At 29.5% G+C, this 23,993-nt stretch overlaps 11 protein-coding genes across 11 annotated transcripts; 3 read left to right on the forward strand and 8 right to left on the reverse strand.

Moving 5' to 3' along the window:
• Positions 1-53: 53 nt before the first annotated feature.
• On the forward strand, positions 54-529 carry PPL_01682 (uncharacterized protein; the record flags this gene model as incomplete). Its single annotated transcript, XM_020572686.1, has 2 exons — positions 54-208; positions 448-529. The coding sequence occupies 2 exons, from the start codon at positions 54-56 to the stop codon at positions 527-529; spliced, it is 237 nt and encodes a 78-aa protein (XP_020436803.1).
• Positions 530-905: 376 nt separating this feature from the next.
• On the reverse strand, positions 906-1,503 carry PPL_01683 (uncharacterized protein; the record flags this gene model as incomplete). The annotated part of the gene is made up of 2 exons (XM_020572687.1): positions 906-1,056; positions 1,418-1,503. 2 exons carry the CDS (start codon positions 1,501-1,503, stop codon positions 906-908), a joined length of 237 nt encoding a protein of 78 aa, XP_020436804.1.
• Positions 1,504-1,558: 55 nt separating this feature from the next.
• Positions 1,559-1,876, reverse strand: PPL_01684 (uncharacterized protein; the record flags this gene model as incomplete). The annotated part of the gene is made up of 1 exon (XM_020572688.1): positions 1,559-1,876. One exon carries the CDS (start codon positions 1,874-1,876, stop codon positions 1,559-1,561), a length of 318 nt encoding a protein of 105 aa, XP_020436805.1.
• Positions 1,877-1,958: 82 nt separating this feature from the next.
• On the reverse strand, positions 1,959-3,175 carry PPL_01685 (uncharacterized protein; the record flags this gene model as incomplete). The annotated part of the gene is made up of 2 exons (XM_020572689.1): positions 1,959-1,977; positions 2,781-3,175. The coding sequence occupies 2 exons, from the start codon at positions 3,173-3,175 to the stop codon at positions 1,959-1,961; spliced, it is 414 nt and encodes a 137-aa protein (XP_020436806.1).
• A 191-nt stretch (positions 3,176-3,366) lies between these two features.
• PPL_01686 (uncharacterized protein) lies at positions 3,367-4,572 on the reverse strand (the record flags this gene model as incomplete). The annotated part of the gene is made up of 1 exon (XM_020572690.1): positions 3,367-4,572. The coding sequence occupies one exon, from the start codon at positions 4,570-4,572 to the stop codon at positions 3,367-3,369; it is 1,206 nt and encodes a 401-aa protein (XP_020436807.1).
• Positions 4,573-4,652: 80 nt separating this feature from the next.
• efaAI (elongation factor 1 alpha) lies at positions 4,653-9,217 on the reverse strand (the record flags this gene model as incomplete). The annotated part of the gene is made up of 4 exons (XM_020572691.1): positions 4,653-6,276; positions 6,915-6,980; positions 7,780-9,026; positions 9,110-9,217. The coding sequence occupies 4 exons, from the start codon at positions 9,215-9,217 to the stop codon at positions 4,653-4,655; spliced, it is 3,045 nt and encodes a 1,014-aa protein (XP_020436808.1).
• A 1,373-nt stretch (positions 9,218-10,590) lies between these two features.
• trpS (tryptophan--tRNA ligase) lies at positions 10,591-12,053 on the forward strand (the record flags this gene model as incomplete). Its single annotated transcript, XM_020572692.1, has 4 exons — positions 10,591-10,838; positions 10,909-11,263; positions 11,330-11,809; positions 11,880-12,053. 4 exons carry the CDS (start codon positions 10,591-10,593, stop codon positions 12,051-12,053), a joined length of 1,257 nt encoding a protein of 418 aa, XP_020436809.1.
• A 77-nt stretch (positions 12,054-12,130) lies between these two features.
• PPL_01689 (uncharacterized protein) lies at positions 12,131-13,876 on the reverse strand (the record flags this gene model as incomplete). Its single annotated transcript, XM_020572693.1, has 1 exon — positions 12,131-13,876. One exon carries the CDS (start codon positions 13,874-13,876, stop codon positions 12,131-12,133), a length of 1,746 nt encoding a protein of 581 aa, XP_020436810.1.
• A 3,139-nt stretch (positions 13,877-17,015) lies between these two features.
• On the reverse strand, positions 17,016-18,463 carry PPL_01690 (uncharacterized protein; the record flags this gene model as incomplete). The annotated part of the gene is made up of 5 exons (XM_020572694.1): positions 17,016-17,082; positions 17,470-17,533; positions 17,798-17,835; positions 17,950-18,060; positions 18,342-18,463. The coding sequence occupies 5 exons, from the start codon at positions 18,461-18,463 to the stop codon at positions 17,016-17,018; spliced, it is 402 nt and encodes a 133-aa protein (XP_020436811.1).
• A 616-nt stretch (positions 18,464-19,079) lies between these two features.
• PPL_01691 (uncharacterized protein) lies at positions 19,080-22,142 on the forward strand (the record flags this gene model as incomplete). The annotated part of the gene is made up of 4 exons (XM_020572695.1): positions 19,080-19,135; positions 19,240-19,276; positions 19,711-20,340; positions 20,403-22,142. 4 exons carry the CDS (start codon positions 19,080-19,082, stop codon positions 22,140-22,142), a joined length of 2,463 nt encoding a protein of 820 aa, XP_020436812.1.
• A 77-nt stretch (positions 22,143-22,219) lies between these two features.
• Positions 22,220-23,611, reverse strand: PPL_01692 (uncharacterized protein; the record flags this gene model as incomplete). The annotated part of the gene is made up of 7 exons (XM_020572696.1): positions 22,220-22,228; positions 22,269-22,676; positions 22,743-22,814; positions 22,873-22,984; positions 23,054-23,216; positions 23,353-23,377; positions 23,477-23,611. 7 exons carry the CDS (start codon positions 23,609-23,611, stop codon positions 22,220-22,222), a joined length of 924 nt encoding a protein of 307 aa, XP_020436813.1.
• Between the last annotated feature and the right edge of the window lie 382 nt (positions 23,612-23,993).

Raw genomic sequence — 23,993 nt, forward strand, 5'->3', positions numbered from 1 at the left:
TTTGTTTATTTTTAATGTGGTCGTTTCATTTGTTGTTGTTGTTGGAGATGAATATGTTGTTGATAAACGATTGTACTTCTGGTTCTGTAGAAGAAACCGTTTCGAGTCTTTACTGTGTTTGTGATGATTGTGGGTGGCGAAATATTATGATTGTTGTCAAATTACCGAGTAGTTTCCTCGAGGTAATAGAGATTTCCTTTTGGAATAGGTATGATATAATATAAATATGTTGCTCTTGTTCAGAAAGATGAACTTTCGTTCTATTTCAGATGGTCAATTGAGAGATGCACTACTGAAAGAACTACATTATAACTTCTTTGAATAGATATTTTTGTACAGCTTATAGTTGCAACTATCATCTAATTGGTGATAAATCATTACCTGTTAGTAAGATATTGGATAATACAAACGCACTATACACCAATTTAATACATACACATATTGTAGAGATATCAGCAATATGGAATTCAATATTAAATTAACCATATTTTTCAAGGCCGTATCGATTATCGTTCCATGTACATCTTAAAAGAAGTTAGTGCATCTTGCACTATTTGAAAATGAATATCCTCTGGTTGAGGAAATGCTTTATATGATGTAGTTACATCCAAATTATTACGAAAAACCGTAAATCCCTGGTCGGATATCAAAAAACAAGGTCGATTTTCTTTAAAAAAAAGTAATATTTTAAGTTCTACCTAAATAATGAACCATCGACCTTTATATTTGTTTGTTTCGATAGAATCACCCATTGATATACTTGATATTTCAAAAAGTGAAAGCTGAAGTGACATTACTCTGTATGATATTAGGCTTTTAAATAAAGTTGACAAATTCAATGCAAAGAATCAATATCATATGTATTGACTCCTAAGTAAATTTAGACATAATTGTTTTCCTTTTTTTTATTTTTGGATATGATCTGCTGTTTTGTGATCTATTGTATTGTTGTGATTATTATTATTATCTTTGTTGTAATTATAGTAGTCGACTAAATTTGTGTTGTTGAACAAAGTGTCAGTCTTGTAAAAAAAAACGTTACCTCCCTTGAAATAACTAAAAAAGATGAAAGTAAAGTTTAAAATGATCATCTTTTTTATTTTTTACTTTAATATCATAACATATTTTTATGGTCTATTTTTTGTCTGTTTTTAAATTTTTGGTTGTTGACATGTTTTTGATTAATTCTAGATGGGATATAATAGTTTTTTGGATAACGTATAACTGTGTTGGTTGCTCTTGTTCAGGTCAAAGATGAGCTTTCTCTCTATTTTCAGATAGTCAATTGAGAGAGTAGTGCATCTATTTTAAGGAGTGCATCTCTGATTCATTTTCTTTTTATCTATGATAACAATTAATTAGTAATTGTCAAATCTCTCTCTCTTATTCAAAAGTATTGTTGTTATAACTTACTTACATGAATAGAACTACATTATAATAAACTTCTCTGAACATGCTTGATTCATGATCTGTTTCTAATTTGTTGCTATAACTATCATACATTCCTCCAAACTATCAATATGACAACCGCAACATACCATCGAACTGCCTCACTTGTCTAGTTATAATATCTCCAAATGTCTGATAATATAGTTTGAGTTATATATGCGACAATAGAAAATAAAGTAATATTTTTAATTGCTGTGCTAGGCATCGTATTACACTTTATGAACATATCATGAGAATGAGTTATATTAAGTATTCTTTGTCTATACATTTTTAGATCCTCTTGACTAGAAAATGCATCACATGATGTAATTTCTGTCAATTCATTAGCAATATCAGGAAACATAGAATGGCATTCTATCATTTCTGAGACAACATAAATACAATAACAAACTACCATTGTTGTTGCTATATAAACAAATTTAGACATATTTTTTTTTTTTTTCAAATAGCTTAATATTCTTTTTTGTTGTATGATGTAATCTACTGTATTGTTGAATTTTTGTGTAATGTTAGGTGACTTTATTATCTCTATTTAATTAAAAAATTTTAGAAAAAAAATAATATCAGTTTTAAAAAAAATTGGTTATTAATGATCAAAGACCATCGCTTTTTTTTCTGCGAGAAACTGTAAAAACAAGATCGAACTTTTTGCTAAAAATATTTTGACAAAAAAAAATTTGTTTATTCGTTTGGACCTTCGGAAAACTAACAAACTCTATCTATTAACAATCCTAAGTAAATGTTGATAGTGTCTAGCTAGAAGACCAAACAACAATAGAAAATAAAGTTGAAAAAAATAAACAAATTTCAAAATAACAACTTTAGTTTACACTTTTTATTTTTTAAGGTGATCGTTTGTGTTGTTTGTTGATGTATCCACTGTATTTGTGACGATTGTGGCGGTGAAATTTTATGTTTGTTGTTATATTATTGAGTAGTCTCCGAGGAGTTGATGAGGTAATAGAGTTTTCCTTTTGGAATAGGATAAATATGTTGCACTTCAACTTAAACTCTAAAGAGTATTCTGCAATAAGATACCGGGTCTATCATGATTTTTTTCATCAATGTTCTTGTTATCTATGATTAAATTAATTAGTAAATGTCAAATCTCCTCTATATCTCAATCTCTCTATTCAAAGTATTGTGGTTATAACTTACAGATTTAGAACTATATTAGAATAAACTTCACTGAGCATACATACAACATGCGTGATTCAAGATCTGTTTCTTATTGCTTATAGTTGCCTGTTATATAATTGGTGATAAATCAGTACCTGTTAGTAAGATATTGAATAGTACAAACGCTCTATACACCAATATAAAATACATACAAATTATTAGCTAACATTGTGGATACTAATGCTAAATTTATAAACATACTAAGATACCTTTTCTTCCTTTCTGTACCATTAACTTCATTTCTATTTCTATCACATTGAATTATAACGAATACAAAGACACATATAAAACTATTTTCCAACGCTTTGCTAGTCAACGATCTACATTTTAAGACCATTTTTATAGCAGTATAACTATCATTCAAAACCTGAAAATAAATACTAGTTGGACTAAGAAATACTTCACAAGATCTAGCTTCTTCCAAATTATTTTTAAAAACAGTAGCTGTAGAACCACATTCGGTATCTTTTACGTAAGAAAATAAACAATAGCTAAATATAAATAGAAGAAGTGCCAATGTTGTTGCTATATTCGTAAATTTAGACATATTTGTTCGAAATTAACTCTTTAAAGTTATTGATATTCTTTTTTGGGTATGATTTGTGATCTATTGTATTGTTGTTATTAGTTGATTTGTTATTATTATTATTAATTGTATGGTGATAGTAAAATTTTGATTTTGATTTAAAAATTTTGAAAGCCTGGGTGCTCACTTTTTTTTTGGGTGGTAACATTTTTTTAAATATTGATATTATAATCTTTGAGAAATGCGTATATAATTGGTATGTTACTTTGTTTTGCTAAATTAACTAGCTTGTCGTGATCCAATATGCTTGATTTCATTAACCAATCAACTATTTCAATGATAAATAGAGATTGATTTTTTAATTGAGAAATAATTGATGATTCCAAATCATTTGAATAAAGCTTGCTATCAATGAGATATTGAATCATTTCAAAGTCTTTTCTTGATAAAGCATTATCAAATACATTTATGGTAGTGCTGACATGAGTTGTATTTTGGTTAATCCACTTTACTAAATCGAGGTTCGATGATTTGATTGCTAAATCCATTAGATTGAAAGACCAATTATATTCATTTGGCTTTCCAGTTTCATAAAGATATTGAATCATCTCTAATTGACCATAATAACATAGACTTCCAATGAGATCGGAGGAAACTCCTTCTGTTCTATTTTCTTTGAGGAATTTAAAGATTTCCAGTTGACCAGCCAATCCAGCATTAAACATTGCCAAGTTTGTACAACCTTCAGAGCGATTCTGATGAAGGAATTTAACAATATCAAGTGAGAAAGAAGCAACAAAATCCATGAAACCATGACTAAATCCTTCTGTTCTATTTTGATGATACCATTTTACCATTTCAAATGTTTGACTCTTCTCTGATTCTTTAGTTAATGATTTTTGGCTAAAGAGGCATATGGTATGTGTTCCTTCTGTTCTATTCTCATGTAACCATCTAACAGTTTCGAATTTACATCTGGTGAACGCATTATACATTGCACTCTTTGAACATCCTTGATTATTATGATCATTGATCCATTTTACAACATCGAGTGATGATTTTCTTGCTGCTTCATCGAAATCATTTGATGTAAAGTTGATTCTTATTTTGGTTGTACTCAACCATTGATATAAATCGTTCAGAGAGAATTTGAAACCAAGTTCGGATGCTTCATACTCTCTATCTTCTATATAACCATTGGAAAGTAACCAATCAGGAATATGCTTTTGAAATTTGTTTAATGCAATACCAATCATTCCATTTCTAAGTTGCAAATCATCTCTATCGGTTCTGTTGTTGATTAACCAATCTATAATCTGTACATGACCACCATAAACCTCTTTATTTTGAAATTTATTAAATATATTTGATCTAATAACTAAATTATTAAATTCTAATTTGAATAATTCTGATTTCATAATTAATTAAATAATGATAATAATAAGTTAACTCTTTTTTCTATTTTTATTATATTTTTTTTTTCTTAACAATTTTTTTTTTATTTTTTCAAATTTATTTGTTGTTGTAAATAATTTTTAATTTCCAATTTATTTTGAGAAATTGAATAATTAATTAATTCTGTTAAATCTTGTTGATATAGTTTCTTTTCTATTAAATATTTTACTACTTCCAATGATCCATTGAATATTGCCAATGTAATAGCATCCTGTGTACAACCTTCTGATCTATTTTCATGAAGCCATTTAACGACTCTTTTGTTTCCTGCTGCAGCTGCATTATCCATTGCTTTCGATGTCCAATACGGTTCGGTTCTAGTGTTGTGTAGGAATTGTATCATATCGAGATTATCTTTGGTACAAGCATTCTCAAATAGAGTCGATGGAATCTCAACATCTGGTCTATTGTCACAGAGGAATTGGAATATCTCTGCTTGATTATGAATGACTGCATTGTAGTATGCTTGAGACGAACATCCCGATGTTCCATTCTCATGAAGGAATTGAACGATTTCCAGAGAGAACCGAGCAGCTGTATCCATTGCATTACTAGAGAATCCTTCACTACGATTACAATGAAACCATTGAATCATTTGTAATGGTAGATGTGAAGGTGTTCTAGTAGTTGGTATGGTTAAATGTCCAACCGGTAGACAAGCTTGATTTCCATAGTTGGATTGTAACCACTCTACCACTTCAAAATGATAGTTACTGAATGCATCTCTCATTGCAAAGTTGAATGTACATCCATAGGTTGTATTGGTATATAACCAACTGAGAATCTCGATGTTACCGTTGGCAGCAGCAGTATCCATAGCGGATTTAGAACAAATTAAACTCAATGCTACACCGTTGGGAGTGGAGGGTGTTTGATTTGCAAGTACCCAATTCAAACTGGCCAATTGATTTCTACTGGCTATGAAATCGAGATTGATTGAATTGTTCTTGCTATCGATGAGATGGTTGGATTTGATGTAATCGGCAAGGTGGAGATGTCCATCGTTCAATGCATTCTGTAGAATTCTTTCGTTTTTATCGGCTGTTCGATTGGTGATAAGCCATTCAAATATGTGTATATTTCCTACGTGTGCAGCAATACGAATAGGATAATATACCAACTTGTCTTTATTGACACCGAGGCTCTCGTAGCGCTCTGATACCCATTGGATAACCTCTAGGCTATTGGAAACCGGTGAACTTGCTAATATACTACCGTAGAGTAGTTGTTCGTTACCGGCTGCTGCCATCTGCTCAATGTAGAGACAAAGATCAAGTCGCCCAAACTCAACGGCCGATCTCAATAGATCTGTATATTGGAATTGATTCGCTTTGATACATTGTTGAATTAAACCTCGCTCATAGAGGAATTCCAGCACTCGTCGCTGTCCATGTTTAATTACGAATCCAATTAGACGTGGTAGTTGATCAGTAATATTGAACAGCTTGATACTGTTATTCGGTTTGCTGTTGGCGTTGTTGTTATTGTGTTGTATTCTTGGCGCGAGATAACAATCGATTAGTTGTTCTACAAAGTTGTAACGTGAGAGAAGTATCGGTTGATCTGTAATCAATGTACTCCATTGATAACTCTTTATACCAAGTATCGTATGTATCTCTGTGATATCCGCAAATATCTTTTGTTGAAGTACTTTATTTTTGAATACTCTAAAGAATAAAGAAATATTCATCTTTTTAATAAATCTGTGAATGTATTTTTTAAGAATAATAATTTTATTTATATAAATAAATATTCATTGGAGTTTGCAACGTTGATTACGACAGATTTTTTGAACTTGATAATTTAAATAATTAATTATTTGAATTAATTTTGTGTTTTTTTTACTTTTAATGATTTTTTATTTTTGATCAAGATCCCTCAATGCGATCTAGAATATTTATTTATTTTTCAAATAAATTAATAAACATTTGAATGTTATTAATATTTTATAATAATATTCAAAGAATTTATTATTATTACTTTGATCAGTTTCTTGCTTTCGAAACATATTTACTATTTTAAAGGATGTGTAATCAATGATAATGCAGGTCGTGGCTTTATAGATTTAGTTTTTAGGATTGATTGAACAGACTTTTCAGCTAATAGAATTCATCAATAATCCAAGAGAATTTCTGATCATCAATATATTCATATTTCAGAGAAATGTAATTTAATTCATCAAGTCATAAATCTACCTATTGTAAACCATACAAATATGGATCGAATCTTTCAATCACTTAATTCTATAAATAGAATAAATTTTAATAAACAAGAATATTAATATATATTATGTATATAACCTTACCTTTCCACAATATCTCTATCTTGTTTTACCACTGAAGTATTGGATTGACCACTGATTGTGATATTCCTGAAGAAGTGATTGAAGAGCATCATTAATGATTCAATAATTATCATTTAGAGAGGCTACCAAGGTGATATCACGTCTTTGACTTCTTTCATGCTGCTGATACAAATACGATCTGTTTCTTATTGCAAACTGTTGTTGAAAGTCTATTGCTCGAGTATTTGTGCTATAAAGGATGGAGTGGCAAATCACTACCTATTAATATATACCGACACATACACCATTGTAATATCATATTAACTTATAGATGTATACGTGAGTTAGGGAATAACTGAAAAGTGATCGGTGAAGAACTAGAATTGTTTCGATATAAATCCAAGGTCAACAAATATCGAAGACAAAGGCAAATAAATATTTAGTAATGTAATTACAATACATATTATATGATTACTTTGGATACATACAATTGCAAAAGTTTGAGCAAACATTTAGTATTATCTCGTAGGAATGTGGAGTTGATCGAGACGATCTGGACGGAGAATGGATCGATAATATCTGACGATTAATCAACTAGTTGTCAATGATACTAAACTCAATATCTGTTTGTTTATGAACTATGTACAGTAAACAAAGAATTGTCTGGTATATATAGACGCTGACACCGCTCTCTTTGCTACGATTCCTTTTATGAACAACAACCCACACAAATGAAACATCAAAAAGTAATATGTATTTGTTGATAATTTCATCAATAGCAATAATCTCAAAATAACTTTAACTTTTAAAGATGTTTGGAATTTTGATTTTTTTTTATAAATTTAATGAAAGAATTTTATTTAAAGAATTCACAACGGAAGTTTACTTCTTCTTGGCTGGGGCGGCGGCCTTCTTGTCTCCTGGCTTACCAGCAACCTTCTTGGTGGTACCCTTGATGACACCGACAGCGACGGTTTGACGCATATCACGGACGGCGAAACGACCGAGTGGTGGGTAATCAGTGAAGGTCTCGACGCACATTGGCTTGGTTGGGGTCAACTCGACCATAGCGGCATCACCGTTCTTCAAGATGATTTCACCAGTACCCTCACGAGCAACAACAGCACCAGTACGACGATCGACCTTGTCCAAGATGGTGGTGAATTTACAGGCAATGTGAGCAGTGTGACAATCCAAGACGGGGGCATAACCAGCATGGATTTGACCTGGGTGATTCAAGATGATAACTTGAGCTTGGAACTTGTCGGTTTCGACTGGTGGGTCATTCTTGGAGTCACCAGCGACCATACCTCTCTTGATATCCTTGACGGAAAGATTCTTGACGTTGAAACCAACGTTGTCACCTGGGGCGGCTTGGGTGAGTTGTTCGTGATGCATTTCGACGGACTTGACCTCAGTGGAGAGACCAGCTGGGGCGAAGGTGACGACCATACCTGGCTTCAAGATACCGGTCTCAACACGACCGACTGGAACTGTACCGATACCACCGATCTTGTAGACGTCTTGGAGTGGGATACGGAGTGGCTTGTCAACCGGTCTCTTTGGCTCGACGATGGCATCGAGGGCTTCCAATAAAGTTGGTCCCTTGTACCATGGCATGTTGGTGGATCTCTCCAACATGTTGTCACCATTCCAACCAGAGATTGGGACGAAGGCAACCTTTTCTGGGTTGTAACCGATCTTCTTGATGAAGGAGGAGGTTTCCTTGACGATTTCAGAGTAACGTCCCTCAGAGTAGTTGGTGGACTTCTCATCCATCTTGTTGATGGCAACGATCATTTGCTTGACACCCAAGGTGTAGGCGAGCAAAGCGTGCTCACGGGTTTGACCATTCTTGGCAATACCAGCTTCGAACTCACCAGTTGGGGAGGCAATGACGAGGACGGCACAATCGGCTTGGGAGGTACCGGTAATCATATTCTTGATGAAATCACGATGTCCTGGGGCATCAATGATGGTGAAGTAGTACTTGTTGGTTTCGAACTTCCAGAGGGCAATATCGATGGTGATACCTCTTTCACGCTCAGCCTTCAACTTGTCCATAACCCAAGCGTACTTGAAGGAGGCCTTACCGAGTTCGGAAGCTTCCTTTTCGTACTTTTCAATGACACGCTAAGATAATGATAAAAATAAAAATAAATAAATAAATATTAATATATATATAAATAATTATAATTAATAGTTTAATTATTTACCTTGTCAATACCACCACACTTGTAGATCAAATGACCAGTGGTGGTTGATTTACCAGCATCTACGTGACCAATTACGACGATGTTAATGTGAGTTTTTTCTTTTCCCATTGTTATATAGTTTTAGACTTTAGCTATAAAGATAGGTAGATGAAATTATGAAATAAAAAATTCAACAACCAAGAATAAATTTTATTTTGATGTTGAATGGAATATATAATTAAAAATAAGGAAAAATAAAAGAATCAAAAGTGGTTAATAAATTATTATTTTTTTTTTGGTTATACGAAAAACTATTAATTAATCTCCCCCTTTTATAACAACAACTACCCGAAAGTAAAATTTTTTTTGATAATAGATGGATGGTGTTTAATAAAAGTGTGGAAATGTGGTGTGTTGATTAATTGATATATATTCGAGTAGAATAAAATTATTTTTTATTAAAGATTTCATTGTAAAAAAAAAAATAATTATAAAATACGTAAAAATAATATATAGATTATATTTATATATTTATAAATAGAATAGAAAGTATGTATATGTTTATAAGGGTAGGGTAAGAGTAGATATAGTTTTTCTATTTTCTTATTTTTTTTTTTTTTTTTTTGTGATTATTTTTTTTTCTATATAATTTTCTATTGACATACCTAGAAGAGGATCGAAGTGAACAAAGAAATGAGTTGGTAATCATGTGAGTTTTATTCACAGGCTTTGACGCTGCGAAAAAAAAATTTTAATTTTTTAAATTTCAAAAAAAAAAGTTTTGATTGACAAATTTATTAAACAGAAAATATTGCCTAGGCGTTTATTTTTGAAAATTTCGATTGACAGGCACTTCTGAACAGCAGACACTCTTGAAAAAATCTTTTGTTTTTCTCTTTTCAGTGGTCGGTTGAAGTATGAGATGAACACCAGGCGTTTTTCGAAAATTTGTGGAACCAAAAAGACCAATATAGAATCCAATAATTTAGATCCCGATAATATGAACTAACGAACCACTATTTCTTCACCATTTCTCATTTTATTAGAGGTGAAAAAAATTTTTTTTTAAAAAAGAATAAAAGGTTAAAAAAAATTAAAAGATTTTCGAAAATTAAATTAAAAAAAAATAAATTTTGTGTAATGATTTCTTTATCTTTTATATTACTATTGTAATTGTTTATCTAAACATTTGAAATTTTTAAAATATTAAGAAATTAAGATTAGCATTGATATTTTGTAAAAAAATCATAATTATCCAGTACTTTGAACAGAATAAAAAAAAAAGTAATTCATATTTATTTAATAGAGATATATTCATTAAAAGATTCTCCTTTTTTACTCACAAATCTTATTCATTTCAATCCATTTTTTTTTGATAAAAAAAAAATAAAGCAATTTTTTTTTATTTTAATTTTTCATTTTTTTTTGATAAACTATTTGAACAAGCAATATCTTTTTTTTTTGCAATCAAAAAACCTATTATAATTAGTTTATTATCAAAGATGAGTAATAATAATTTAGATAATACTGCAGTTGTTCCAACAGCTGTAGATGAAACAACTACAGATCCATCTGATGATCAAATAGTAGATCCATGGACTGTATCATCAAAGAATGGTATCAATTATGATAAACTCATTGATCAATTCGGTTCAACAAAGATTGAACCAGAATTGATTGCTCGTTTCGAAAGAGTGACAGGTAAAAAAGCACATCATTTCTTAAAAAGAGGTATCTTTTTTTCACATAGGTAAAGTATAACATATTAGTAAATAAATAAATAATCAATATTAATATACTACTTTATTATTCTCTCACAGAGATTTAGTTGAAATTTTAGATGCATATGAATCAGGTAAACCATTTTATTTATATACTGGACGTGGTCCATCTAGTGGATCATTACATTTCGGTCATTTGGTTCCATTCATCTTTACCAAGTATCTTCAAGATGTATTCAATGTACCATTGGTAATTCAAATGACCAACGATGAAAAGTTCCTCTGGAAAGATATTACTCTGGAGGAATCGATTCAATTCACCATCAATAATGTAAAGGATATCATTGCATTGGGTTTCGATATTGAAAAGACATTTATATTTTCAAATTTAGATTATGTTGGTACAATGTATCCAAATATTGTTAAAATTGGAAAATGTATAACTTTAAATCAAGTAATTATAAATAGATTATTTTATTTATTACTATGCTAAACTAACAAACACACATTAATATACTAGATAAAAGGTATTTTCGGATTTGATGATTCAAATTCATGTGGAAAGTTTGCTTTCCCACCAGTTCAAGCTGCACCAGCTCTACCAGATTCATTCCCACATATTTTCTCACCAAGTGATCCAATGACAAAATCAATCCGTTGTTTGATTCCATGTGCAATCGATCAAGATCCATACTTTAGAATGACAAGAGATGTTGCACCAAGAATCGGTTATCTCAAACCAAGTTTAATTCATAGTAAATTCTTCCCTGCTCTCCAAGGTCACAATACAAAGATGAGTGCCTCCGATAGTAATTCCGCCATCTACCTCTCTGATACACCAAAAGAGGTAAATGAAAAAATTACCAAACATGCATTCTCTGGTGGTCGTAAAACCAAAGAAGAACATGAACTCTATGGTGCCAACTTGGAGGTCGATGTTTCCTATGAATATTTAACTTATTTCCTTGAAGATGATGAATTATTAAAAGATATTGGTGATGTAAGTAGTTTGAAAATTTTTTTTTTTTTAATAATTATTTTTATTAATAGTTTACTTTTTTTTTTTTTAGAAATATTCTTCAGGTAAATTATTAACAAGTCAAGTAAAGAATATTTTAATTGATATTATGATTGAAATCAACAAAAGACATCAAGAAGCAAGAGCAAGAGTTACTGATGAAATTACAAAGACATTTATGAGTGTTAGAAAGTTAAATTTCGCAATGCCAACAATCAAAAAATAAACAAACTTTACAACAATAAATAATCAACTTTATTATTATTATTTATATAATTATTTATTTTATTTTATTTTATTTTATTATTGTGGAATTGGTTGATTTTCATTACCATTTTGATTATCAATATCCAAAAAAGAAAATATCCAATTATATTCTTCGGTACCTCCAATGGGTGGCGCTGGATATGTTCCAGTTAGTAATGGTGTTAAATATTGTTGTTGTTGTTGTTGTTGTTGATTTGATTGAAGATGTTGTAAATTAGTTTGATGTTGTTGTTGTTGTTGTTGATTATTATTTGATGATTGATTATTTGTTAATTGATCTTTAACAATTAGTTGATCAGTTTTATTGGATTCCAATTGGTCTAGCGATTCCTTTGGTTTTGATGGGACTTGTTGTGAATCGGATTCTAATGATTTGAAATGTTTAGTTTCATTGGACAAGTCAGACAAAGGTGCAACCGATGGTGAAGAAGAAAATTCATTTCTTTGATTGGCTTGATCTACAAATGGTTGTTGTTGAATGATAGGTGATGAATGTGGTTCTGGTTTTAATTGTGGTGTTGTATCTGATTTAGATTGTTGTTGTTGTTGTTGTTGTTGTTTAATTTGTTGTTGATGCATTAAATGAACTTGTTGCATCATTGGTTGAGGTTGATTTGGATCAAAAGTATAGGACAAGCGTCTTTGTTGTTCAAGTACAGCTGCTTGGTCAACCGAAAATGGATTTCTACCATCCTGAGTCATTTTAGACATATCATATGGATTAAAAGAATGTCTTCTCTGTTGTTCTAAATTTTGTTGTTGAATTTGTTGTTGTTGTTGATGTTGTTGTAAATGGACTACATTAACTATATTCTGATGATTATTAACATCATATGGATAGGTTAATACACGTCTTCCATCTTCTGTAATGATTTGTGGTTGTGTTGGTTGTGTATTTTGTTGAATCATTCCCATATTCATTGGAATTCCATGATTTATAATATATTGTTGTTGTTGTTGTTGAGCTTGTTGTTGTTGTTGTTGTTGAGCTGCTGCAGCAGCTGCTTGATATTGAAGTGAATTAATTTCATGTTGTATTTGTACATTTGATTGTTTTCCATCCTTTGAATCCAATTGTAATTTATCTGTTGATTGTTTAAATTTACTATTGTCATCGGGTGTGGAAGAGTTGTTTGTGGGTGATGGTTGAGGGACTCCCATTTTCATTGATGGTTGAGTGGTTGCTTGTTGCACTGGAGATCCATTGTTGTTCAATCTTACTTGATCATCCATTCGAGCAATATTGATTTTAATTTTGTTCTTTGGAGATGCATTTCCGACGGCAACACCATTGCGTAGAGGTGATTGTTGTTGTAGAGAAAGTGAAGTGATATTTGGTGTTAAATGTACATTTGATTCATCGTCCAGCGATTCCGATCGACGGACCTTCTTGTTGGGAGTTGGAACTTGGCGATCGAGCATCGGTGAAGGCGATGGCGACTGCCCAGTGACTGTGGGTGACGACAACTTGAATGAAGTGAATGCTTGTCCTTGGGCGGGATTATTGATTCCACTGGTCGAACCAGATAGCGGATGACTCGATGGCGTGTTGGAGATATCCTCTGCTCCATCAGTCAACATCATCTCGATGCACTTGAGCACTTGCTTGACTCGCATCTCACAATCGAGGTCCGAAAGAATCTTTGGCAGACATTTATTATAGGTAGGATTATATGTCATAACGGATGGATTAGTTGGAGAGGCACCTATAACTGAGTTTGAAGAGGAATTCATTTGAGGAGTCTGATGAGTTGACTGAGATTGAGTACTCTGAGACATCATTTTTATAATGAAATTGTTGTTGTTGTTGCTGTTGGTTTTATTTTTAGTAACAACAAAATTTTGGCCAATGTCTGTCTGTTCAAAACAGAGTTTTGATCAAGTTTGTCTTGTGGTAATGTTTTTGCAACCAAAAATTGGGATTTTTTTTTTCAGTTTGTGAAAAAAATTGTGTACGGATTTTTTGAAAAATGATGTAAAAAAAAGTGAAAAAAAGTTGTTTCAAACTTTTTGCAAAGACCTTGATTTAATTAAAAAAAAATTAAATTAATAAATAAATATAGATTTTTTAATTAGTTTTTGTATGATGGTAAAAAAAAAAAAAGTAAGACTACTTTTGATTGGACAATATTTATCACATGATTAATTATTGATAAAAAAAAAAGTGTTTATAACTGTGAATGAACTGAATTTAAATTAATTAAACAATCATAATAATTATTTGGTTTTTTTTTTTTTTTATATTAGCTTGGGTGGATAAATATGAATTAATATTAAATTTAATATGATGCAATGAAAATAGATCATCTTGTGTGGTGTGAGGCTTTTTTGTTATTTTTTTTATGATTTTGATTGGGTGTGCGAAAATGAAAAAAATGAGGTTTTGATTGAACATCACTGACCAAATGCTTGTGGATGATCATTTTTGGTGATTTGATGGGTGACTTGGTGTATCAGGTGAATTTAAGAACTTCAAAGAATGATTGGACAGTTTTTGAAAGGATTAATGAAAAAAAAAAACCTTACCCCTTTTAAATAACTTTTGTTGTTGTTTTTAAATTAAAAAAAAAATTGGTTTAAAGTTTAATTAAACATCAGAAAAATTATAACTAATATAAATATTTTATAGATATTCAAACTATTTATGAAAAAAAAAAGATATCTTGAATTATTAAATAAAATAATAAATAATATAATGATCAAAAAATAAATAAATAAATTATTTATATTAAAAATAAATCAAATTTAATTATGATTTTAATAAATATACATATATAATAATATTTGGTGGATATATATAAAGAGGAAGTGTATTGATTGATGAGATGAGAGAGAGTATTTGTTAGTGGTGGTGGTGGTGATTAGTGGTAGGTGGTGTCTTTATGATATATAGTTTTTATTATTACTATTTTAATTAAATATCTTTATAAATATAGTATAGTAAGCAAAGTAGCATGTTGATGTTACAACTATTTGGATATGATATTTTTGAATTCAGTTTAAATGTTGTTGTTTTGTTGTAGCAGCACTGCAAAGGGAAGTGGCGTAGTGGAAAGTAGAAAAGAGAGAGAAACAGAGTAACAACAATAACAAATTGTTTTGAATTTGATTCAGATTTGGATTTGTTGTTGCTGCTGCTCTGCGTATTTTTCAATTCACTCCACTCACTCTGAATTAAACAATCAAAAATTAAAAAAAAAAAAATTTAAAAACAAAAAGAGGAAAAAAAAACAAACAAATGAATTTGAGTTCCTCCTTCCTATTAGCTTATCAGTCGATAATATATGATATTATACATATATAATTAAATCCCAATTGGATTTGTCGTTGTTATTTTTGTTTGATGTGATATATATTTGATTCGACAATGTTTTGTTTTGGTATACCCGAGTTGTGATAAGTGATGGGGTGGTTTAACCACCAGTATAATTATACTCTATATATGTATATATAAATTATAATGACAAACAAACCACTAATCTTGGCAATTCTTTATGTTAATTTGATATATAAAAAAAAATAAACCAATCAATGATATGGAAATGGATAGGGAGGATATGGATATTGGAAATGGAAATGGAACAATAATAATTACCACTCTGAAATTAATAAAATTTCTATTTTTATATAATAATAAATATGTTTATAAATGAATAGTTTAAATATTACAGTATTTATAACATAAACAAGATATAGAGATTGATAGATAGATATATTTATTTATATTTTAGTTCATATATAAAAGTATTGGTGGACATAGAGTGTTGAACAACAACAATTAGTTTTTTTTTTTTTTTTTTTTTTTTTTTCTTTTCAATTAATTATTATTACACCAAGCTTGCTGCTCTCCCCATCTACCACAACCATGACTTATCACCACAATAATAACAACCAACAAAAACTACCAACAACAAACAGCAAAAAGATGATAGTAAAGAATGATCAAGAGTCACTAGTTCTCGATTTCAGTTGAGTTGTTTGTTGTATGTTTTGTTTGTATATGAACATTTACTGTTTTTGTGTTTTGTTTGTTTTAGATGCTTGCTGTTTGATATTTCATAATATAGAGCTCGAACTGAATAAACTTATATATATTATTAATCAGAATCAGTGGCAATAATAACAACAAACGCGAAGCAGTTCCACAACATCAACAACAACAACTGTTTGATATTAATTTTTTACAACTGGAATTTAAATTGATCACCTACCAAAATTTAATCACACACACACACAACCACACTTTACTTTGTTAGAATCATATAAAAAAAGCAAAGGATAACATTTAAAAAATGTAGTTGTGAAAAACAGATTTTAATTACACAACTTGTTCATTTGATATTAATATGTGAAGTGATCGTTAGGTGGATAAGATATAACACTGGTGTTATCGAATCAAAACAACAACAAAAACATTAAATGTGAATGGAAATTGGAAATGTCAACAATGATGTTGGTGGTTGGTTTTAATTCAGTGTGTGTTTGTGTGAAATTATAATAATAAATGGTGGTGGGGATTTTAAACAATTAATATTACAGTATCTATCAGCTGATATGTGGTGTTTGAGGTAGGTGTGTTAGTTGTTATCAATTTAAAGTGATAGCATAAAAGTAGTACTTAAATAGGGTAAGTTGTTGGCATTTTACATTTTTAGTATCTTTATGTTAATTTTTTTTATGTTTCATTTGATAATGGGGATTTAAAATTTTAAACACTCTGGATGAAGTGGAGTGGTGGACCAAATGGGGTGCTGCAAAGCTAGCTCATGTCAATTTTATTTGATGGCACCAAAAAACTTTAGTGGTTTTGATTTATCAACTTTGCAGTTCCACCCAGATATTAATCATCATCAATGTTTATATTATTGTTTTTTTTTTTTGTAATTAAATAAAGATTGATTGATTGATTGTTTTTATATATTTATACACCCACTGCATAATGATTAATAAGATAATAAGATAATTTAGTATCACTAAATTCGAAACATCTTTAAAAGTTAAAGTTATTTTGGGATTATTTTGTTATATATATTGTTATTGATGACATTAGCAACAAATACGTATTACTTTTTGATGTATTCATTTGGGTTGTTTTTTTTTTTTTGAAGGTGATGTATTAAATATCAAACAGTTATTGTCATCACTGTCAAATCTATAGATTCTTTGAATTGAGTTTAGCAGATTAGTTGTTGTTTAATTGATTGTTGTGAACAACAACAACAACAACCAATAATATATATATATAACCTAATTAGGATATTAAAATGAACATCCGCTCATTCATCCAATCCTACCCAGCCAAAACATCAAACCAAATGTTTCTCCATTTATCTCCATTTCACTCATCCATCTGTTCTATTCATTCATCCATCTACCCACCCATCCACATCATCATCATCATAATCATAAGTATAACAATAACAATAACAACCATAACAACTATAATAATAAGTAAAAAAAAAAAAAAAAAAAAAAGATGTTATAATTAAACCAAGATATCGAATATCTAGATAGATTGTTTATTTTGTATTATAATATGATGATTCTCTTTTTTAGAATGCATCTAATAAATATAGTTGAAGCGAGTAATGATGAGATGTTTGATTTGATTGTTATTATAATTTGTCGATTGTACATGATATCAATAATAATAATACACGATCATTTCGTATATTGATTATTAATCAGTTTAACTTGACTTACTATTGACATCATCCCAATCAGTCAAACAATTAATTATACTATTTTAGAAAAGAAAGAAAAGAGAAGAATGTATATATAAGAAGAGGAAGAAGATATTATATATTTATCGAGATATGTTATTTGATATACAATTTATGAGAAGATCTAGTGACTTGTGACAATTTAATTGATCTGCCTCATTCTGTAGACAATGTAACGCTTGTTCTCCCAATTCTTTACATGGATGAGTGCTATTACCAATGATGATGTTGTTATTATTAACTCTAAAATAATAATAGTAATAATTATATAATTAATTAAAAACATAAATGAAAAGAATAATAAAATTATTCATTGTTTGATGTGAACGTTAATATAATCGATTGCATTCATTTTAATTAATCGTACATTACGTACTTTTATAACAAAACAATAAAAATGATCATTAAAAATAAATGTTTAAAGTAACAATAATGTTAGCAGCTGCTTTAAAATCAATTAAATCTATGCTGTTGACCAAAAACATATTGTGTTGTGATTGATATATAGTTTAAGAAATTCATACCTATAAACATTTAGAAATGCTCTCTGTTGTTCCTCAATCAACTCTACCCTAGCACTGCTATTTAATGATTCATCTTGAATGAAATTCTTTGATTGTTGAATTCTTTCATCTATCTTTTCCATATTTAAAATATTACTTCATATCCTTTTCAGTCATCAATATTTTCAATTTGGAAGTTAAAAAAAAAAAAAAATTTAACAATTAAAATCGATTTCGATGTAATATAAAAATTAAACTTAAAAAAAAAAAAAAACTAAAATAGTCAAATATTATGATCAAATAATAGCAACACCTTGCTCAATACAAATAAATAAGAAATATACATTTGTAAATAACATATTATGCGCTTAGAATCTATTAATTAAAAAAATAGTTGCTTTTTTACTAAATTATTAAATATAATTAAAAAAATAAAATAACAAATCTTGTTTAATCAGATAGCATTTTATAATGTTTTAAGATTGTTCAACAATCAAGTGGTGTTAAAAAATAGTTTTAGATTGTAGTAAATAAATAGATAGTAAAAAGATATAAAGTAAGTAATATTCTAGTTTGCAGAAATCAAAGTTGGGGTCAACTTTAAACAACTTCCTCTGTACCCAATTTCAAATTATGTGGGAATCATTAACACTCTCTGCTCGATTGATAACCAATCAAAGTAGCAATTATATTCAATTATACACACTCTTAATTCAATAAAACATATTTCTTTTGTTTAATTAGTGAATAAAGAATTAAATGATCTTACTTTTGATTCAAAGAGTTGAACTTTATGACAAGAATAGATACAGAAAGTGACTGGCTGGCTAAAATTAGAAGTGATTTTAGCAGTATTGGTGAGTACCCAGTATATCATTGACATTTATATGTTTAAAACGGGTCTCTTTATTACTTAAAGAGTATATTACTTGACACCAAGTGTGGATAGTATTCTAGTATCATACTATAGCAGTTAGTTTTAAAGAATTTCAAACATAGCACGTGTGAAGTGAAGAATAAGATTGATTGTGTGTGTTTTTTTTTATTTAATTGTTTAAAATGTGTTATTTTTATTTGATAGGTTTGAATTCAAATTAAATTGGCACATAAAGGGGGTAGATCATCATTGAATATATATAATCACTATGAATTGTTAAGATACACAATTTTTTTAAATTGATTGATAAAGTTAAATAACTGATTTGATATTTAAAATTTGATGAGTTTTAAAACTTAAACTGTTTTATTTCAACCCTAATAGTTATTCTGTTTTTTTTTCTTTTTATATCTATATAATAATAAAATTAAAAACTAGTTATAGAATCTTTTAAATATGAAAAAATTAATATTTGTTTTTTTATTATCTATATTTTTTATAAATAATGTAAAGTGTGATTCCGATGATAATTATATTCAACTTGTAAAGAATAGAGTGATTTCTACCTATTTGAATAATTTCTATCTCGGAAATGACAATGCCGTTGCTCTAGGCAATACTTTACAAAATGATGGTACTTTCAATACCATCAACTACCAAGATCAATCAAGGGAAAATTGGCATCCACTCAAACATATGGATAACCTTGTTCAAATAGCCTTTTATTTGAAACAAACCTCGCCATTCAACACTGAACTATTCAACAAAACCGATACTGCCCTGGGTTATTTCGTTGACCAATACAGTAACTTCACCTCTGTCAATCCCTACAACACAAAACAACTACTTCCAATGGTTTTTGCATATAAATATTTAATAATTAATAATATTACCGGAGCATATAATGGTCAATCGCAAAGTCGTTCACAAGATTTAATGAAATCTTTTACCAGTCTATTAAACGCCAATGGAAACTATTTAACCCAGGTATCAAATGCTTATTGTGTTCTCTTTTCTTCTTTAAATGCAAATGACAAAGTTACTCTAAACCAAACCATTAAAAAATTCACAACCCTTCTTACATTTACCCCTGGACAACAAGAAGGTATTAAAACTGATGGTAGTTTCTTTGAAAATGGACCAGTAAGTAAAAAAAAAATGTATAATTAAAAAAATAAACTAAAATATAAAAATTATATATGTAGATGTTAAATAATGGAAATTATGGAAATGAAATACTTGAAATCTATTTCCAAATTATTAGTTTACTTTCTGATAGAATTCCTGCTGATAGTATCAATGTATTTAACACTCTTGCTTTACAAGGTAATCAATGGATGATCTATTCGAATAAGGGAAATGGTTACTATCATCCTGCAGCAGTTGGTAGTAATATTACCCAAATCCAAGGTACTCAGTTCTATGCTTCACCATTTATGAAACTATACCAATCGAGAAAAGCAGAGTATCTTGTTTGGTTGAATAGAATGAATGGTAGCGATCCATCTTTGAACACTGGTAACCGACAATTCTTTATCAGTGATTATATGATTCACTCTAGAAAGACATATTCCGCAAGTTTAAAGTACTCAAGTAAGAGAGTTTTAAATAGTGAATGTGTCAATATCAAAGAAGGTCTTCCAACCCAGAAAATGTCAGACGGTTCCTTCTTTTTGATGGTAGACGGTGGAAAAGAATACGATGGAATCTATCCATTGTTGGATTGGCAAATGATTCCAGGTATCACTTCGGAACCAAACTATCAACAGCCAGTTACATGTGATAAAGTTTCTACACTTGGAAATACAGTGTTTGACGGTTCTCTCTCTGACGGACAATATGGAATGGCTGTTCTTGATCTCCATCCTTCGTATTCCAATGATATGACCGGTAAGAAATCATGGTTCTTCTTTGATGAACATATTGTTTTCTTGGGTTCAAATATCACTTCATCTTCGACCGATCCAAACACTCAACTTCTCACATCTATTGACCAAAGATTCTACCGACAACCTGTTTACACCAGTCTAAACCAGACCTCTCCACTTTACAACTTTGATAACTCATTGAACATCACATGGTATCATCATAATAAAATTGCTGTTCTATTCCCAACCTTAAACTCAACAACTCCAACAACAAACAATACAAAGATACCTAACAATTCAACTGTCAATTCAAATTCTACTACCGGTATTGATAATTCTACAGTTCCAATAGGCGCAAATGTATTTATCAAAGCACAGTCCAAAGGTGGGTCATGGGAAAACATTGGAAGTAGTAGCGGTGGAGTTAGTGATACTTTGCTCCTTACCTATATACAACATACACCGGCCAATCAAAATCAATACCAGTATATGATGATCCCAAATATAGAGTATTCCAACTTTACCTCGAGAATAGATTCACTGTTTGCCGCTATCAGTATAATGAGAAACGATGACCATTTCCATGCCGTCTATCACAACGAATTGAAATTACTACAAATTGTGTTTTGGGATACCAAACAAACATTTGTTACACCGTTTGGATTCAACATCACCTCGGGTCAACCCATTCTACTTCAAGTCAACATGAAGAATGTAACTTACTACAAACTCACTGTCAGTGATCCAACTCAAACGCTCTCCACCGTTAATATAGTATTCAGAGCCCTTGAGTTGAGTGGTTCATTCGCTAGTTTCAGTTCAATGACAAACTACACAACGATCGCATTCCAACTACCAGCTGGAAACTATGCAGGTGCTGCCAATACCTGGGAATATAAAGTATTGAGCCATCCAGCTTCTTCAAACAACGGTACTACCACAGGAGATGCTTCAACTACTTCATCCGATACACCTTCTCCAAAACCAACATCACCATCCATTGGTTCCAATCTATCTATTCCAAGTCATTTGAAATTTATAATACTATTTTTATCTATTTTAATTTATTTAATTTAAAATAATAAAATTAAAAAAATAAATAAACATATAACTATATTATTTCTTATTAAAGAAAGATGATATATCTGATTGTTTTAGATTCTCTTTTACTATAATCGGTGTCTTTGCATTCTCTTCAATAACCTTTGTACACCATTCCTTGAAATTATCATCTTTTCTCTTTTTAAATACTGCTCTTTCTTCTTGAACTGAAATCGATCCATCTATATTTACAATATTATTATTAGGTTGTTTTTTATCTTGAATTGTTAATGATTCTGATTCAATTATATTGATATTTGTTGAAGAAATTGAAATTGAATTATTATTATTATTATTATTATTTGTATTTGATATATTTATTTTGGTTATTGGTTCAACCTCTGATTTATTATTATTATTCTCTATCGGTATATCCTTTTTATCATCTTCTCTTGGTCTCTTTAGATTTAATTTTAATAAAGCTGGCTGTTTCTTTGGTGGTGTCTTTACTTTGGTTGTTTGAACAGTTGGTACTCCATCATAACAATAATTCTTTATATCTTTTACAATCTAAAAAGTATTTGTTTTTTTTTCATAAATAAATAGATATCCAAATAACAACAATCTTATAATTACTCTATCAAATTCATTTTTATCAACCATTTTGCATTGAATCAATAATTTATCTATAAAACTATCAGCATTCATCTGAGTAGTAAATTAATATAAAGTAAATTATATATTAGTATTAAATAAATTTACATACACCATTTTGTTGAAACATAGTATAGAGTGCAGCACATGTAAATTCAACATTCTCAAAATCTAGATATTGTTTCTGTAATTGAGTGTCTCCTCCTGCAAATTTCTTTTTATATCTATGATATGATTTTGGTCAGTATATTATTTTTTTTGAAATGATTGATGATGTTTTATAGTTAACCTACAGTTCTAATAAATGTTCAGTTTGTTCAATAAGTTCAGGTATACCAGATTTGATATCCGGTATATTGGAGAGGACCTGTGCTACAGTTCGATGTCTTGGTATTCCGAGTTGATTCTGAATCAATTTAACGGCATTGTAGAACATCTTGGTTGCATTGCCAGCAACTTTCAAAATCATATTATCAACATCCAACAAACCCAATTTATCATTGCTAATATTTCATCATGTTAATAAATAAACTAACTATGAGATCATTTGATTTGAAAATGATAACATACTATTCGAAAGCAAGATATATACATGCACTTGGTTTACAAAATTCAGACTGATTTAATGTTTAAAAAAAAAAAAAAGATTTGATTAATTTACTTTTTTTTTTTTTTAATATATTTTTAATAATAATAATAGAATGTTATTTACATACTGCTCCTATACTTGGTGATTTAGAATTTGATCTTCTCATTAACTCTTTTGCTTTACTTATAATCTTTTTGTGTTTTGTTAATCCAAGTGATTCTGAAAGTTCTGTTATGATTGTGTCTACATCTCCATAGCTCATCTTAATTTATTTTACAAATATATGTATTTTAAAAATCTTATTACCTCTTTATTGTTTTGACTTTTGTTTTAAATTGAGATTCAAAAAAAATATGCACATCAATTTTTCCCGCGCCTTTTTATTATGAAAATCAAATCTTTTTTATTTATTATTAATAATTAATTGTTTTTGATGATCAATAAATATAATTTATTTACTGTCTTTACATATCGATATCTACAAATAAAAAAAATAGTTGAATAGAATAAATTTACTCTTGTGATCTGAAAAGTTGAAAAATTAGATGGTCTGATATATATGCAAAGGTTAATGTTTGATAAAGTTTATGAATTGATTATATTTGTCGGACATAGTCAAAATAAAAAAAGATGACTGATTTAAA

The sequence above is a fragment of the Heterostelium album genome (genome assembly GCF_000004825.1).
Source record: "Heterostelium album PN500 unplaced genomic scaffold PPL_scaffold2, whole genome shotgun sequence".
Lineage (NCBI taxonomy): Eukaryota > Evosea > Eumycetozoa > Acytosteliales > Acytosteliaceae > Heterostelium > Heterostelium album.